The sequence below is a fragment of the Barbus barbus genome, assembly GCF_936440315.1.
Source record: "Barbus barbus genome assembly, chromosome: 18".
NCBI classification, from domain to species: Eukaryota; Metazoa; Chordata; class Actinopteri; order Cypriniformes; family Cyprinidae; genus Barbus; species Barbus barbus.
In genome coordinates this window covers 22,529,811-22,548,163 of record NC_136746.1, presented here as the reverse complement: position 1 = coordinate 22,548,163, position 18,353 = coordinate 22,529,811, and the positions used below count along the sequence as shown (strand labels likewise).

At 37.1% G+C, this 18,353-nt stretch overlaps 2 protein-coding genes across 2 annotated transcripts; one reads left to right on the top strand and one right to left on the bottom strand.

Moving 5' to 3' along the window:
* Positions 1-605: 605 nt before the first annotated feature.
* Positions 606-3,919, bottom strand: LOC306883949 (tetratricopeptide repeat protein 9A-like). Its single transcript, XM_079439492.1, has 3 exons — positions 3,092-3,919; positions 2,556-2,738; positions 606-1,794 (listed from the first exon to the last, which is right to left on the bottom strand). The coding sequence occupies exons 1-3, from the start codon at positions 3,534-3,536 to the stop codon at positions 1,712-1,714; spliced, it is 711 nt and encodes a 236-aa protein (XP_079295618.1). The 5' UTR covers positions 3,537-3,919; the 3' UTR covers positions 606-1,711.
* A 6,533-nt stretch (positions 3,920-10,452) lies between these two features.
* On the top strand, positions 10,453-18,226 carry LOC306884386 (mediator of RNA polymerase II transcription subunit 6-like). The gene is made up of 8 exons (XM_079440201.1): positions 10,453-10,504; positions 10,815-10,974; positions 11,173-11,264; positions 14,080-14,162; positions 14,251-14,359; positions 14,472-14,587; positions 16,397-16,424; positions 16,962-18,226. Exons 1-8 carry the CDS (start codon positions 10,483-10,485, stop codon positions 17,114-17,116), a joined length of 765 nt encoding a protein of 254 aa, XP_079296327.1. The 5' UTR covers positions 10,453-10,482; the 3' UTR covers positions 17,117-18,226.
* The last annotated feature ends 127 nt before the right edge of the window (positions 18,227-18,353 follow it).

The window sequence follows — 18,353 nt, the reverse complement described above, 5'->3', positions numbered from 1 at the left end:
TGCATCTGTAGATTTCAATTTTGTATTTTAAAGGCTGTTTAGTCCTGCACTGAGCCAGAAATCTCTACTTTAGCACTTATGTAGACCAAACCTTTCCATTTTATTCTTATCTATATTCTGAAGGTTTTTACAAAGGGCTTCATTCATATATAATAATTCACCTGATTTATATAACATTTTGTTCCTAAAAACATGGTGAATTTATTTTCTGGCAGTGGACGGTATTTTCTGATTTCTGAAGCGATCCAAAGAAATATATGAAACAAGATTTCAAAAAATAAGAATTTTGAACGGCTTTATTTGATGTTCAGATTTCTGTTCTGGAATTGTATGCAAATCTACGCATATTTAATTAGATAATGCATCATTTGCATATTGAAGCATAACCTTTCATAAATCTTCTAATACAAAACAGTTGTCTTAATGTACTGTGATTATACACTTGATTACATTTGACCCACTCTATTCACCATTTTTGTTTAAATATTGGTTTATTAAAATATTATTTATATTGAAATATAATAATTATATATATGGGATTTATTAAATGTGAGATTATTGTTTTGTAGTAATACAACCTCATTGATCCACATTACTGCAAATTTAAGAAATACTGAATATTTGCTCAGCAATTTAATGAAATTTCATTCTTCTGTTACACACAGAGCATGTCTAGGACAGCTTCCCCATCTGTCTCCAAGAAAGATTTCTATGCAACCTCACCATAGCAACCAGAATGGAGCACAGAATTGGACTGTTTTGTGTACCTACTGTTTAGCTGCAAATAAAATCCATAATAAGCAGTTGAGTACAGTGGAAATATAGATAGATACAATCCCTTCTCTGTCAAAATTAAAAGATTATCATCAAACTAACATCTTCACTCCTCACCATCAGTAAGACTCAGAGATAAATCAACACAGCATGAACAAAACACACTCCTACAAATAACAATGACCACAGTTTATTTTACTCCTACATGCTTTTGTATGCGTGTCAGACTGTGCTTGATTCACATGCTTACACTCATGTCCACTGAGTGTGTGTGTGTGTGTGTGTACACGTACACTTAAGCCCACTCTGTGCATGTGAGATATTTCCCACTGCGATTTGAATGTGGGTGTTAAGTCAAGAATAGGTTGTATATGATTGACATCGTTTTCACTGCTAGTGACACTTAACTGCACTTCAAATGAAGGAGCTTCTTGTGTTTCTAGCAAAACTGATTCAGAATCTCTAATAAAAACATCTTTGTCATGATCTGAAAACAATATGCGAACGAAAAAGCTGCAGGAATATGTAAACTATGTTTCACCAGCCACAAAATGATCTGAGGGTGTTCTGTGGAGCACAACTTCAGACCACAACCACTTTGAGAGACCTACATCTGTTAGTTTGTAGCTTAAATACAACCAAGGAATGAAAGCAAACATTTTGGCAGCACTAGTGTATTTAAAAAAGCATAATAAATGTCAATGAGATCCCTGGTGGTCTCCATCCCTGGTCTCCACAGTCTACAGCAGGGCACAGCACACCTGATTCAGCTCTTCAATCTGAGCCAGAGACTGTTTCTGACAGGACTGAGACAGGTGTGTTGACCCGCACTGGAATAAAGTCTTCCGTGAAATGCCGAACCTCGTCCACAGAGAGCGCGATGAGGGAAGTGTGGGGTGTCCGCAGTGGAAAGCTATTCGAGCGGGAGCTGCTGTTTTTACGGAACTTCTGATTTCTCTCTCTGGGCATTTCGTCGAATCTTCATTTCCGTGAGCTGGATGTAGCGGATGACGTTTGTGTCTGTTCCACATGCATAGACAAAAAGGAAACAGCTGTTTTAACTGAAAAAAAACGCAGGCAGGAAGTGTAGCGAAAGATAAAGCATTTCAGATTTGTGATTATTTATTATTAATTTATGAAGAGCAGGTGTTTTGGGTTCAGAAGCTGCTTCTTGTACTTGCTTCTTGTACCTGAACACATAAGAGTTGTGTAAAAGCTCAAATGAAGCCCTGGAATGCTGAGATAGTGTTTTGCGACTTAGTATAGAGTATAAAAGAAGATGATTTACACATAATACTGGATATTATCGTCATATTGGCAAGTGAATCAGATTAGACTGGCATTTTCTAAAATCTTTTTCACTTGTTGTTTTTTGAGATGTTTGTTCTGTAGTAATATGACCTCACTGGTCCACATTATTGCAAATGTAACATCAATTAACACATCAGAATATCAGAAACACATAATTGCATTTGGTATTTGTCAAACTTTTTTGAACCAAGGACATCTTTCGATCAAATACGTCACTCTTAATCAACTTTGCAATTCACAACAATATATCATATTTGTAACAAATAAAATGCTGCAATCTTGTGTCTCATTCCAGAGCTTGGTTATGTTCTAAATGAATAGGAAATATATTATGGGACCAAGGTCACTGGAAAAATTAGCATTTGGTGTTGCACTCTCATGGCTTTCCGTAGTTGTGCAGTGGGATTTGAGACAGACTTCCGGAGGTCCACGACCTCTAGAATAGTGTGTGAGAGTTTGATCTGACTGACCTGTGGGCTGCTGTTTGTGTGACTCCTTCAGGTAGTGCAGGGCTTTGTTGAAGTCTCCCAGATGATAATACGCCACACCAGAGCGATACAGGGCTTTAAAATTCTCGCCCTCCTTTCTCAAAACCTTCAGACAGTACTCTTTCACTCGTTCATAATTCACTAGCTCCATCTGCAACAGACATGCTACATGCAAACACAGACAAAACGAATGGCACTAATGCAAAATTGATGATTCGTGTTTATGATACTTAATCTTTTTTTTTTTTTTGCCGTTTAATAATCAAACGTAGGTCGTCAATTTGCATGCAGAATTGAAGACATTCGCTCACAGATTACTTAACCTACACATTACCTAAATATTACAGGCATATTTAGGGTTGGAGGGACCAAATCTAGCAGTTTGCCACTGAAACGCAGCACTAATTTGAATATAATGGTCTGCTTGCCTTGCATTCAGTCTTAACAGGTGGAATTAATAGAAAACAGACCTAAGTGCACTGAAAATCAAAGTGGTGAAACATGATGTGCGTTCCCACCTGCCAGGCTGTTGTAGCACTCCAGCTCCGCGTTCTCCACCGCGCCTTTCTGCTCGTCTGTCAGGCTGGACTTGCTGATGCTGGTCAGTACGGTGGAGGGAGACTTGCTGGTGTCAGGGTCCCCCAGCACGCGACACAAACCCTTCATTTCCAGCAGCGCGCGGTGGTACTTGCCAATGGCCTCGCGGTATTTTTTATCCTTATAGCACTGCGTGCCCTGCGTCTTGAAATCCAGGGCTCGTTTGACCAGGTCCGCCGGCTCGTTTTGGGGTTTCACCATCATCGTACCGCTCTGATGGGGCGCGTACTGCGGGTAGCGCGAGTCTCCGCGGCTCCGTCCACCGGGAGGCTGCATGACGGTGGAGTTCGCGCTGCCGCTCATGACGCTCATCGTGCCGTTTCCCTTGCGTATCATTCCTTCAAACCTGCCCTGCTCCACGCTCATCCAACCGATTCGATAATTCCCTAAAACTCGCGTTCCCGAGGTTCGTTATTTGCCTCTTTGCGCGTTTACATGCCCGCGTGACGAGTACGTCTTCACGGCACTATTTTAAAGATGGATTCCCGGATGATTCACAGACACAGTACTGTGATTTTTTCCTCTTCTTCGCCGCCTCTCTCTCTTTTTCAGCAGTCTAGCGGAACGGACAGGGATCGGCACGTCCTGCTCTCACCAAATGACTCAAAAGGGAGTGAGTGAGCGAGCTTGCGCATGAAAGCCACGGCTCGCGCTGCCCTTAAGAAATGCGGTCATCACGGATGGAGCGCGATAACCGGTCTGTCAGCCCCCCTGCGCGAGCTCGCGTTTCCATTGAAATCCAGCTGAGCGCAACTCAGCCGTAAACAAACGCATTTCACTTGCTCAAACGATGATTTCGTGTGACGTGATTTCTGCCCACAGAACACAGAAGAGAAAACCAGCTGCTGCTGGACACTTAAAAGAGCTGTTTACAGTTTTATTCTCTTACTTTGATCTTCCCTTGATTCAGAAGACCTGTTCTTCTCTCTTTCATTATGCTCACAACAAAGTTAATGTGAACCCCCATTCATTTAATTAAGAATAATATGGTGGATATCTGCGTAATGGAATGAATCACTTTGGGAAACGTCATGTTTGTCCCACAGGTGTGTGTGTGTGTGTGTTTATGTGGTTTATGAGGACACAAATTTGTATAATGACATGGGTATGACAGAGGTATTACAGTATGAAGGTGGTTTATGAGGACACTGCCTATGTCCCCGTAATTCAAAAGGCTTAAAAAACATACTAAATGGTGTTTTTTTGAAAATCTAAAAATGCACAAAGTCTCCTGTGAGGGCTAAGTTTAGGTGTAGGGTTGATGTAGGGCAATAGCACACACATTTTGTTCAGTATAAAAACCATTACGCCTATGTGTGTGTGTGTGTGTGTGTTGTGAGCGGCTGGCTGGTACGGTGGTTGTGTCTGGGTGTGTCGTGATTGCGGTAAATCGTGCTGGGTGGGGAGATCTGCTTTGCTCAGTCTGTTATTTTTATAAAGACACATGTTTGATCTGTCTGAGAAAAACTGAATGCTTTCTTTCTTTCTTTCTTTCTTTCTTTCTTTTCTTGTCAAATATTTTTCTTCTACTCTGACAATTTTTTTTTTAATTCTTTTTCAACCTATTTTTTCACAACTATTAGTTTTGGAAATTCTGTTTTAGGCACAGATAGAATTATTTTTCCAAACTAATAAAATGTTGTTAAAGTCAGGTCTCAGGCCAGGGGCCTGCACCATGAAGCCGGTTAGCTGACTAGCCAGGTAAGTTTCAATTTAGTTTGCGCCAACTCTGGGTTTTAAGTACTGTGAAAGTGGTTTGCTATTAGCAGTGTTCATTGCCATAGTAACTTATGCTCCACAGCTATCCTGCTCTGGAGCAGGTTATGTTCTGGTTTAGAGATCTCAAACCGAAATTTGACCAATCAGCTTCAAGCAAAGTGACACATCTCTGACACAATAAAGCCACTCCTCTAATTTCTCTAACTCCAAATTAGAGGACGCTACATAGTAAAATTTTTAAACATTTTTAAAGATTAGTATTTTTTTAATTATTTTATACAATTATTATACCCTTAATCCATTACACAAGCCATCTTAGATTAATTCTAATTCTAAGTATTCCTCTTTCATGGATTGGTCGTTTCATATTGGTGTGTAAGTGTGTTTAAATTATTCATATTGTTCAATCTTTTAATCTTTGGTAGTGAATCGCACTGACTCTCTCAAGAGAAGTGAATCACAGTTTCAAGGCATGTGATTGGCTGCTCATTAATGATGTCACACTTTCACGTGCACACGCTCCATTAACTCAGGATCAAGCCTGAGTTGACAGAGAAAGTTGATGATCAGCTTCATGGTACCAACAAAGCCGGATTGGACTGGTTTGGTTTTGTCAACTCATTACTAATCCTGTAACCCTGAGTTTGTTCAGCCACCATCATGGTACAGGCCCCAGGTCTTGTTTTCCGCTTGTTTATGTATGTGTGTATTTATATATTTTGAAGTAACTATATTTTGTGGTCTTTCTTACATGTGGTTTGTATTGAGAACATTACACTTGATTTGACTGAAACCAACTTGCTGAGGGAAGTATATGGCTATCTCTTGGTAGGTTAAAGGGATAGTTCACCCAAAAATTAAAATTCTGTCATTAATTATTCACCCTCATGTTGTTCCAAACCCGTAAGACCTCCGTTCATCTCAAATTAAGATATTTTTGAAGACATCCAAGAGCTCTCTAACCCTACTTAAACAGCAATGCAAGTGAAATGTTCGCAGGCCCAGAAACGTAGTAAGGACATCGTTAAAATAGTCCATGTGACATCAGTGGTTCAACCGTAATTTTACAAAGCAGCGCGAATACTTTTTGTGCGCTAAGAAAACAAAATAAAGACTTTATTTAACTATTCTTCTCCTCAAAATCACATCTTCCTCTATTATCAAGAGTACCCCTGAACGTAAACAATGAATGCATGTGATGCTGCTGACGTTAAACACGCATGCGCTATGCCTTGTTTACAAGCAAAGAAATGTAAGTGCATGCTTCGTGTTACTCTCTATAATGGTGCCCTAGGGTGACCCAAAGGAGTTGTTTTTTTTTTGTTTTTTGTGCACAAAACATATTCTCGCTGCTTTGTAAAAAATTACGGTTAAACCACTGATGTCACATGGACTATTTTAACGATGTCCTTACTGGTCTGGGAACACTTCACTTGCATTACTGATGCATTGCTCAGAAATATCTTAATTTGTGTTCCAAAGTTTGGAACGACATGAGGGTGAGTAATTAATGACAGAATTTTTATTTTTGGGTGAACTAAGCCTTTAAGGATTAGTGGCATTTGAGCTTGACTGGCGTTGGGGTTGTAGAGTTAGACTGTGGCTCATGTAGATGTGGAATGTAATAGACCTTTTCTGGATTTTTATGGGTATAATCCTGTTTTTGCTCTGCAGGCATTATGTGGTGTTTTCCGCTGCACTGAACTCATAGGATATTCTTGCAGAATTATGCCTGCAGGGAATCTGTTGGGTATTTGTCCCATCTGCTGAAATCTTCTGTAGCGATGATGTTCCAACCAATGTAGTTTTAATTAGGTCCAGAGGCATTTTTCCTAATTCTTGCTTTCATGGTCATGTTGACTATTGCATACATTATTAAGAATATAATTATTTTTGTCTTAACTGAACTCCTTTAAAATCTAAAATGTTGTACATCATTGTGTGTATGACTGAACGCTTGTAAACATACCAAGACTGATCTAAGACTTATCTTAGTGAGATCCGGGGGTCTACTTGCTTATTTGCCTAAACATAGCCTTTATGTTAAGAATGTGTCATAAGAATTAGCCTGACTATCTTATGATATATATATATATATATATAAAGAAGGTTGTGAAAATTAATCTGCATGGCTAATCCTTTTGATCTTTTATTTAAAGAATTGTCAAAAATCTAACCTTTCATTGGATAATAAGAATTTAAAATGGGGGGAAATATCGTTATGAAAGAAATGTTTTTCTCAAATACAGGTCCTTCTCAAAAAATTTGCATATTGTGATAAAATTCATTATTTTCTGTAATGTACTGATAAACATTAGACTTTCATATATTTTAGATTCATTACAACACAACTGAAGTAGTTCAAGCCTTTTATTGTTTTAATATTGATGATTTTGGCATACAGCTCATGAAAACCCAAAATTCCTATCTCAAAAAATTAGCATATCATGAAAAGGTTCTCTAAACGAGCTATTAACCTAATCATCTGAATCAACTAATTAACTCTAAACACCTGCAAAAGATTCCTGAGGCTTTTAAAAACTCCCAGCCTGGTTCATTACTCAAAACCGCAATCATGGGTAAGACTGCCGATCTGACTGCTGTCCAGAAGGCCATCATTGACACCCTCAAGCAAGAGGGTAAGACACAGAAAGAAATTTCTGAACGAATAGGCTGTTCCCAGAGTGCTGTATCAAGGCACCTCAGTGGGAAGTCTGTGGGAAGGAAAAAGTGTGGCAGAAAACGCAGCACAACGAGAAGAGGTGACCGGACCCTGAGGAAGATTGTGGAGAAGGACCGATTCCAGACCTTGGGGGACCTGCGGAAGCAGTGGACTGAGTCTGGAGTAGAAACATCCAGAGCCACTGTGTACAGGCGTGTGCAGGAAATGGGCTACAGGTGCCGCATTCCCCAGGTCAAGCCACTTTTGAACCAGAAACAGCGGCAGAAGCGCCTGACCTGGGCTACAGAGAAGCAGCACTGGACTGTTGCTCAGTGGTCCAAAGTACTTTTTTCGGATGAAAGCAAATTTTGCATGTCATTCGGAAATCAAGGTGCCAGAGTCTGGAGGAAGACTGGGGAGAGGGAAATGCCAAAATGCCTGAAGTCCAGTGTCAAGTACCCACAGTCAGTGATGCTGGTGTTGGTCCACTGTGTTTTATCAAGGGCAGGGTCAATGCAGCTAGCTATCAGGAGATTTTGGAGCACTTCATGCTTCCATCTGCTGAAAAGCTTTATGGAGATGAAGATTTCATTTTTCAGCACGGCTTGGCACCTGCTCACAGTGCCAAAACCACTGGTAAATGGTTTACTGACCATGGTATTACTGTGCTCAATTGGCCTGCCAACTCTCCTGACCTGAACCCCATAGAGAATCTGTGGGATATTGTGAAGAGAAAGTTGAGAGACGCAAGACCCAACACTCTGGATGAGCTTAAGGCCGCTATCGAAGCATCCTGGGCCTCCATAACACCTCAGCAGTGCCACAGGCTGATTGCCTCCATGCCACGCCGCATTGAAGCAGTCATTTCTGCAAAAGGATTCCCGACCAAGTATTGAGTGCATAACTGAACATAATTATTTGAAGGTTGACTTTTTTTGTATTAAAAACACTTTTCTTTTATTGGTCGGATGAAATATGCTAATTTTTTGAGATAGGAATTTTGGGTTTTCATGAGCTGTATGCCAAAATCATCAATATTAAAACAATAAAAGGCTTGAACTACTTCAGTTGTGTTGTAATGAATCTAAAATATATGAAAGTCTAATGTTTATCAGTACATTACAGAAAATAATTAACTTTATCACAATATGCTAATTTTTTGAGAAAGACCTGTACATGCTGGACACAATTATTGGCACCCCTAGAAATTCTTATGAGTAAAATATCTCTGAAGTATATTCTCATTCATATTCACAATTTTGAGCACTCCAGGGTGATTATGAACATGAAATTATCCAGCCATGGCTTCCTGTTTCGCAGAAATATAAATAGGAGGGAAAACAAAGCCCAAATAACCTTAATCATCCATCACAATGAGAAAAAATATATTTCTGATGTGCAGCAAAAGATAATTGAGCTTCACAAATTAGTGAAGTGGCTTTAAGAAAAGAGCTAGAGCAGTGAAAATTCCCATTTCCACCATCAGGGCAATAATTAAGAATTTCCAATCAACAGAAAATGTAATGAAACTGCCTGGAAGAGGACGTGTGTCTATATCGTCCTAATGCACGGTGAGAAGGACAGTTTGAGTGGCTAAAGACTCTCCAAGGACCACAGCTGGAGAATTGCAGAAAATAGTTGAGTCTCAGGGTCAGAAAACCTTTAAAAAAATGTCAAACAGCCCCTACATCACCACATGTTGTTTGGGAGGGTTTCAAGAAAAATTCTCCTAGCTCATCCAAAAACAAACTGCAGCATATTCAGTTATCAGACATGACTTGAACTTCTAATGGGACTGGCTTCTATGGTCAGATGAAATGAAAAAATTAGCTTTTTAGCAGCAAACACTCAAGATGGGTTTGGTGAACACAGGGATAAAAAGTACCCCATGTGTACAATGAAATATACTGCTGTATTTTTGATGTTGTGGGCCTAACCTCTCTAACGAGAAGGAGTTCTCTAACCTCATCAGGCATTATAGGAGAAGATTTAGAGCTGTTAAACTGGCAAATGCACTGAAAAAAATGATACATTGAATTTACAAATTTTTTTTAAGGTAAGTGGTTGCAATCAATTTATTTTAGCTACATTTAAATAAATTTTGCTGAAAGTTAGTCAACTAAATTTGATTATTTAAATGTAGCTAAAATAGATCGATTGCAACCAATTACCTTAAAAAAAATTGTAAATTCAATGTATCATTTTTTTCAAAAGGGGTCCAAATGCACTGACCCCAAATGCACTCGGACCCCAAAAAGGGGTCCGAGTCAAATATTTGTTTTATTTTTGAAAAATATATTTTTCAAATATTTTTGAAAATATTTGTTTTATTATAAATTTAATTATTGTCTTAAGCTAATTTTACATTCACAAATGCAAATTCTCAAATTGTAAACCTGTCTTTTTGGTCTTTTTAAGGGTCTCTTTTGACCACTACATGTTGGAGTAATTAAAAGGGAAGCGTCATAGACAGTTGAACATGTAATACTTCACTGCAGGAAATACAACAAAGAAAGACATAATTTTATTCAGTCACTAATTAAAGCTGAGCATAAAGATTTTTCAATAATAGGTATACTAAAGGAAAAGGCTATATATGACATTATTACTAAGTTTATTAAAGAAACGGAATTAAGTAAAAGAATTTAGACAGTTATTTAATTTTGTTTTATTTTCATTTTTATTTTTTTTTATTTTTTATAATTTAAATATTTTTTTGTTTTTTTGTTTTTTTGTTCCCCATCTATCCTATTATGTTAATCCTATAAACATGTATCCTGTCCACACTCCAGTCCAGTCGGTGGCGGTAATGCACCTACAAGTTGGTTTGCCAACCGCCAATAAACACCAAAGAAGAAGAAGAAGAAGAAGAAGGAAGCGTCATAGAGAGTCGACAGTTATTGTGTCATCAGCCTGCGTCAGAGTGCGAAGATGGCGTCGGTGGATTTAAGAGGTAACGTTAGTTTGTTGATTTCGCGAATTAATTAGCAGATAGTTTATTTTCTATGACAGCTTTATTCCTAGCAAATCCCATTCGCCTTCACGTTGAAATGCTGTATAAGAAATATAAAATAGTTTAACAGAATCCTGGCTTTGTCATAATCACACAGTCACTTTGCTCGTTAGCATTGTCGCTAGTTTGTTGTTGTTGGAGGCGCGCAGTATTATCTGGATTTTCTACGATATATTTTATTGTTTGTTTGTTATTTTCCTTGACGGAAATATTTTTATTCGAATATTATTTTTTGTTTTGTGTTCGTCAGATAATTTGCTGGGCATCTCGTGGGTGGACAGTGGCTGGGTGCCCATCCTGAACCCCAGCAATGTACTGGAGTATTTCTCCGAGAGGAGCAATCCCTTCTACGATCGCACCTGCAACAACGAGGTGGTCAAAATGCAGAGATTAACCCTGGATCACCTCAAGTAAGCACTGCACTATGCCATTAAAACGGTTGTTAATACAGTTTATGTACACGCTTAGTCATGTCGGTTATATTTTTATACATGTATTATACATGAATGTGTTTATTTTGCTGTCACTACTGATTGTTTTATTTCCTATAGGATTAAAATAGGTAGAGCTGTGTTGTTTGTGTCTGAATGTGTTTTTTATGTGTGTAGTCAGATGGTGGGTGTGGAATATATTCTGCTTCACGCTCAGGAGCCGATTCTGTACATCATCAGAAAACAGCAGAGACAGTCACCAACACAAGGTGAGTTTCTGCACTGCTGTTCAGTTTATGCTGTCTGTGTTGCTGTTTTTGCTTTTGATATTGTAATTTAAGAATATTGTTTGTTTGTTTGGTGCCTGCATTGCATTTTCAGATGATGCTTTTTTTGTATCAGTTGCATTGTTGACAGACTTGCAAACCAGGTCAAGTAAAGTTTAAAATTATACTTAACGCAAATGACAATGTTTGGTACAGTTTCAAAGCCATTTAAACAGTACATGTTGTTGTTAGGAATTAGAATTATTGATGATGATGATAATAAATTTATTATATTTAACCGGTTTAGCTTTCTAAATCATTAGTGTCAATGTAATGTGGACTGAGACACTCTCTAATACTAAAGAATTGAGTCCATTTTAAAGTCCTGGTACAAATCAATGTATATCGTTTTTGTTCTGTTTAACATGGACACTGTAAAGGTTCAAGCTCTTAATTTTGCTCTCAAAGTGCACCACAATGACAAAAAGGACAATGATACAATTTCAAAACATTTCAAACATAGGATGATGTTGCAGTATATTTGAGAAATTTCTATATGCGTTCTGCTTGAAGACTGTCTATGCATTTGAACATTTAATAGATTAATTGCTTCTGCTTTTTGTTTTGTTTGTTTGTTTTATTTAACAAAATTTAAAACATAATACAAAAAAGTCCACAAAAGACTAGTTCATACACATTTCAAAACTGTCGAGGATAAAATACACAAAAAAGCCTTCGGCTTATTTCCATTGTGGTCCTCGGTATCTTAGAAAAAAATGGACGAACAAATCATAAATGGAGAGTAATCCACATCAAGTTCAGAAACTCAACAAACACAAACTTCAAAACATCAGTGATAAAACAACCATTTTTTTACTTCCCTTCTAAAAATACTATCAACTTGTATCTCTTGGATATACCCAGGTAATTTATTCCAAGCAACAGAGCTAGTATATAAAAATTTTTTTTTTTCCATTTCACTCTTAAACCTACAAGGATATATATCATTACTACTCGCCCTTGTAGAATGACAGTGAACCTCTCTTACAAATACATAATATTCTAATATCTTAAACACCATCACTAGTTTTAAAAAAGTTACCCTTTTTTCGACTTTTAAAAAAACTAATTTTCCTATAATGTTCCTCTCGCAAATGCATCAGTTGGTGTACTTTCAAAATAACCCTACACAACTTCTTTTGAGCAGTCTGCAATTTATTTTGTAATTTCTTTGAAATACCGCTATACCAAAAAAACTGCAGCATAATCAAAGTGTGACTGTACTAATGCACCAGACAACATTTTAAGAGTTTCAGTATCTAAGAAAGCCGCCTGTCTTGATAATTTTTTTTATTTGATTACAAATTTGAGTGAGCTAAAGCAGCCATCTTTTCTCCTATCAAATTAAGGTCCAAAACACAACCCAAATATTTTACCTCTGGTTTAGGTGTAATAATTTGATCTACAGCCTTTACCTCTAATCTAAAGCATTTTTTTTCAATTTAGCAGCCGAGCCAAATAATATAACTTCAGTTTTCCCCAAATGTAAAGACGGTTTATTATGGCAAAACCACTTGGAGACCCCTTGAATCTCTCTACTTCATTCATTTTCAATATCTTCCTTCCTCTCATGAGAGACAACTATTGCTGAATAATCTGCATATAATAACAGCTTATTTGAACAGGCCAATTTTAAATCATTAATATATAATAAAAAAAGTAAAGGACCTAATACACTCCCTTGCGGAACCCCATATGAAATGTTCAAACAATCCGAAAACACCCCATTTAAATCTACTATTTGACACCTATTTTCAAGGTAAGACTTAATCCATTTACAGGCCATATTACTAAATCCCATCGCTTTAACTTTTAAAAGCAAAATACTGTGATCGACTGTATCAAACGCTTTTTGCTGATCTGACAGTACCATCCCACTTAACTTCCCTTTATCAATTTCTTTCCTTATATAATCCGTTAAATATAAAATTGTTGTCTCAGTGGAGTGCTTTCTCCTAAAACCAGACTGAAACTCATACAATATGTTTAAGAAGTCTTCAATCTGCTCAAAAATAATATTTTCCATCACTTTTGATAAAGCACTCAGAATTGACACCGGCCTATAATTATTACACTCAAACCTACTACCTTTTTTTTAAAGAGGAATAACTCTTGCATGTTTTAACTCATCAGGAACCTTACCTTGACAAATTGAAAGATTTATAATGTGGGTAACCATTCTAGTAATAAAATTGGGTGAATTCTTAAGAAACTTCACTGGAATATTATCTAACCCTGTTGCTTTACTACTTTTAAGATTTATTAATTTCTTAAAAACGTTACTCTCCTTTACTTTAGTAAACAAAATACCTCCTGGCATAATACTGCATTTAGCATAATACTCCTTAACTAATTTATCATTAAATATACCAATTTTGCTAATCACTAATGCAACAAGTTTCAATCTGTTTGGCTGTTGTGCTTATGTTACATCTTTGTCCACCTTGTTCTGCAGTCATTATTTGTTAATTTATATTGAGAGATTGAATTGCAAGAGAATTGTAGGTGACAGAAGTTTTTTCAGTGGTTGTTACATTTTTTTTATTATTATTATTATTAGTAGTAGTAGTAGTAGTATTTTTACAATACTATTTTTTTGAATTCTGAAAGACCAGGAATGTTCTTTATCACAATAAATGGGGTCCTTTTTGTTGACTTTACATTCAACATGCTGACATTAAATTTCTTTGCAGAATGCAGAATAAAAAACATTCATCTTTTTGTATGGTCTGTTTCCCTTGCTGTTCGTTTCCTGCAGTGATCCCTCTTGCTGACTACTATATCATAGCTGGAGTGGTGTATCAAGCGCCTGACCTGGGATCAGTCATCAGTTCCAGAGTGGTGCGTTTATAACCCTAGAACAATCTCTCTATCTCTTTCCTCTATTTCTCTGAACATTTATTATTTTGTTTGTTTTGATGTGTCCTAGCTCTCAGCGGTTCATGGGATTCAGTCTGCGTTTGATGAGGCGATGTCTTTCTGCAGGTATCACCCGTCCAAAGGGTACTGGTGGCACTTTAAAGACCAGGAGGAGAGAGGTGAGAACACACACACACACACACACACACACAGCAGCAGGAAGCATCTCTCAACAATACAACTGGACCTGTCAGAAGTGCTAAAATTGTGTTGTGTTTGTGTTATTTATAGAAAGGGTAAAGCCTAAATCTAAGCGGAAAGAGGAGCCGAGTTCTTTGTTCCAAAGGCAGAGAGTTGACACACTGCTACTGGATCTACGCAATAAATTTCCCCCAACTTTCTATCAGGTATTGCTAATATACACAACAGGTTTCCAAATGTTGTTTTAACCCTCTGATGGTTTAGATCTCTGTATGATCTATGGTTTTTTTTGGGGTCTCCAGAGACCCCAGACAATAACATTGAATTTTGTAACAAGATAATAGTTTTTTTTTTTTTTTTTACAAATGTAATTTTACTCTGTTTGTTAATGTTTTTACTCAACATTTGTGCAGTTTTTGGAGGATTTATGATATCTTTTAAATTTCTATAAATAAATAAATATTTATTTAAATTACAAATTTACAAAAAAACAGCATTTTATGTAAAATTCACTTTATAAAAGGCCCAGATTTCTAACTTTCATTTATGGGGATAACATGGATCATTTTAAATGATTTAATGTATCATTTATACCCATTTTTTGGAAAATGCAGTTTTAAAATAAAAAAATATCACTTTAACCACTAGATGGCCATAGAGCTCCACTATATGCTATTTGCTATTTGAGAGACCTGAAAGATATCTTTTCACATGTTGGATTCAGTTGGATTCATATCTAAATATTATAAAATCACAATTATAACAAAAATAAAATATTTTTTGTCAAAGTTTAGTATTTTTTTGTACTGAAAAACCCCCAGTTTTTCAATAATGTTACATTATGATTAGAATCAAACCTGAACAAAATGTTACAGAGAAATGTTGGAGTCTTAAGATTTTATCATTTATTTCAATTATCTATTTTTAATATAATTCTACAATTTTAATCAATATTTCAGTTACTAACTGTGTGTTCATCTTCAAAAATGAACAGAAATGAACAGTTATATTACATATGAACACATGAACTGAACAGCAATAACAAGTGAGCAAATAAAGCAGTAAAAAGATCAAATTTAGTAAAAGAAATCAAACAACGAGGAACAAAAAGTGTGTGTGTGTGTGAGAGAGTGCGAGTACACATTGTCGGTGTCAGTGTCACCACTTTATATTTGTGTTGGTTCTGCATTTTGGATGATTTTATTTGACAAATTATAGCCTTACAAATGTGTGTGTGTGTGAGTGTGCACATTTTCAATGTGTCAGTGTCACCAATTTATTTTTGTGGTGGTTCTGCATTTTGGATGATTTTATTTGACAAATTATAGCCTTACAAATGTGTGTGTGTGTGAGTGTGCACATTTTCAATGTGTCAGTGTCACCAATTTATTTTTGTGGTGGTTCTGCATTTTGGATGATTTTATTTGACAAATTATAGCCTTACAAATGTGTGTGTGTGTGAGTGTGCACATTTTCAATGTGTCAGTGTCACCAATTTATTTTTGTGGTGGTACTGCATTTTGGATGATTTTATTTTACAAATGATAAGAGAACAGTTTTTATAGTCTCAAAAATGTGTTCCTCTATGTGTGTGTGTGTGTGTGTGTGTGTTGTGAGCAATATAATTTAGCATTGTGGATGTTTTTTGCATTGGTGGAAGTGTGCCACTTTATTTGTGCCATTTCTGTCGATGTGTTCGGCGTTGTTTCTGATTTTGATGATGAATTTTGTCTATTTTGATTGCGGGGTCTCCAGAGACCCCGAAAGCCACGAGTGTCACAAATTTTGTCACGCTAACATAAAAACAGATATCATTCCAATTTTTTTTTTTTTTTTTTTTTGTAGATCTAGAAAGTGTTGAGAGCCGTAGAAGGTTTCATACCATTTGGACAAAGGAAACATTTTTTAAAAATTGAGCAAAAGTCATTTGGGGTCAAAAAGACCCCGTAAACCATCAGAGAGTTTTAATTAGAGCATAACATTCTATTTAAATTCTCATTTTATGTCTATTTCAGCCCAAAGCAGGAGAGAAGCCTGTCCCAGGTACGCAAATACTTGACTCGATCTCATCTTATCACACGCTAGGGTAGGGCTGTGCAATTAATCACGTGAGATTTGTCATTCGCATCTCTTCAGTAAAGCCGGAATGTATTACACGGAGCCGTAGTTCACTGACAAGCTACAGAATATCATGTTCATAATCGTAGATGAATCGCCTGCGAGAATGAATGCGATATTGTGTAGCTTGTCAGTGAATTACAACTTTGTGTATTAAATGCCGCTCCATCTGAAAGCACGCAAAGGAGATTTACTACTAATCACAGAACCGACTTTGGAGACGAGATGCAAATGACACTACAGATACAGCTACGCTACAGATTTGCTGTAGATGGTATGGATTATGCACAGTGGACAATGCGTTTATTGTGTACATGCATGTCTCTACATCATACTTGCATTTAAAAATATGTGAGCGTAATTACATCTGTAAGTCATATTTGAAAAAGCAGCATAATATAGTATTGTTTACATGTGGTTTGATTGAAATATCCTGAATAAACACTCAATCTCTGTCCGTAGTGGAGGTAAAGAAAGAACCAGAAGTGCCAGTTGAGACAGTGAAGCCTCCAGAAGAGCGAGAGACGAAACCTCCAGCCCCTCCTGGCCCTCCTCGGCCAGCTCCACAAACTACAGCCAACAAACCACCTCCTGAGAAGCGTGCACGGCTGCAGTGACGCACATGCTGGTCAGCCACAAACAACTTTAATGTCGCAGGACTTCTGTGGACATTTCTCTGCACCAGCTAACCAAGGGTGGACTGTTACGGTTATTGTATATAAATGCAGTTTCTTCATAATTTTATAGTTTTTGTAATAAGGGAAATTAAATGTCTGTATTTCATCTTAATGTCATTTTTCATATTTCAGTGTTGCTGAGTTGCAGTATTATGCCATTCTATCACTCACAGTAAAAATACACCGTTTTCTAAAACCTGTCTTTTTCTGATTAAAAATATTTATGTATGTTCTTCGTAAGTGATTCAGTAATTGCATAAAAATTTACGTAGATTTGATTGTGGTCTTCAAATGTGACCCTGGATCACAAAACCAGGCATAAGTAGCACAGCCAACAATATACTCTTTGGGTCAAAATTACAGATTTTTCTTTTATGCCAAAAATCATTAAGTAAAAATCATGTTCCGTGAAGATGTTTTGTAAATTTCCTACTGTAAATATATCAAAACTTAATTTTTTATTAGTAATATGCATTGCTAAGAACTTCATCTTGACAACTTTAAAGGCGATTTAGTCAATATTTAGATTTTTTTTTGCACCCTCAGATTCCAGATTTTCCTATCTCGGCCAAATATTGTCATATCCTAACAAACCATACATCAATGGAAAGCTTATTTATTCCAGATGATAAATCCTCAATTTCAATAATTAACCACCATGACTGGTTTTGTGGGCCATGGTCACAAATGGAGATGATGCAGTGCGCAGCGCCCTCTTGTGTTCAGATGGGTGGGCGCATCTTTTGCGCTGCTGCGTGAATGAGAACAGCGCTCTGTTCTAGTGCTCTAAAACAGACCCATAGCCAGCAGACGTGTTCTGAGGAGAATTCAGTTTTATTCATATAACCGTGACCGTTAGCTCGACCCAAATACTGCCAGTCCTGGCCTAATTTATTCCAGCTGGATGCGCACAGTAACTGCGTACAGTAAAATACATAACGGTACGATAGATCTCTATCTTTTAAAATATTTCCAAGACATTTTTCGTGTATCAACAAACTGACTAAGAGGATCTCGAGAGGGATTGGGTTATTTCGGTAAACTGGTTGCAAAATAAAAAAAAATCACAGTATCGCCCCAGATGTTTTTGTTCGTCGATACTCGCGTTCGCCGCGCGGTGGCGCTGCAGAATAACTCGCATCTGTAGCACGCGCAGCACCACTCTCTGCGCGAGCTG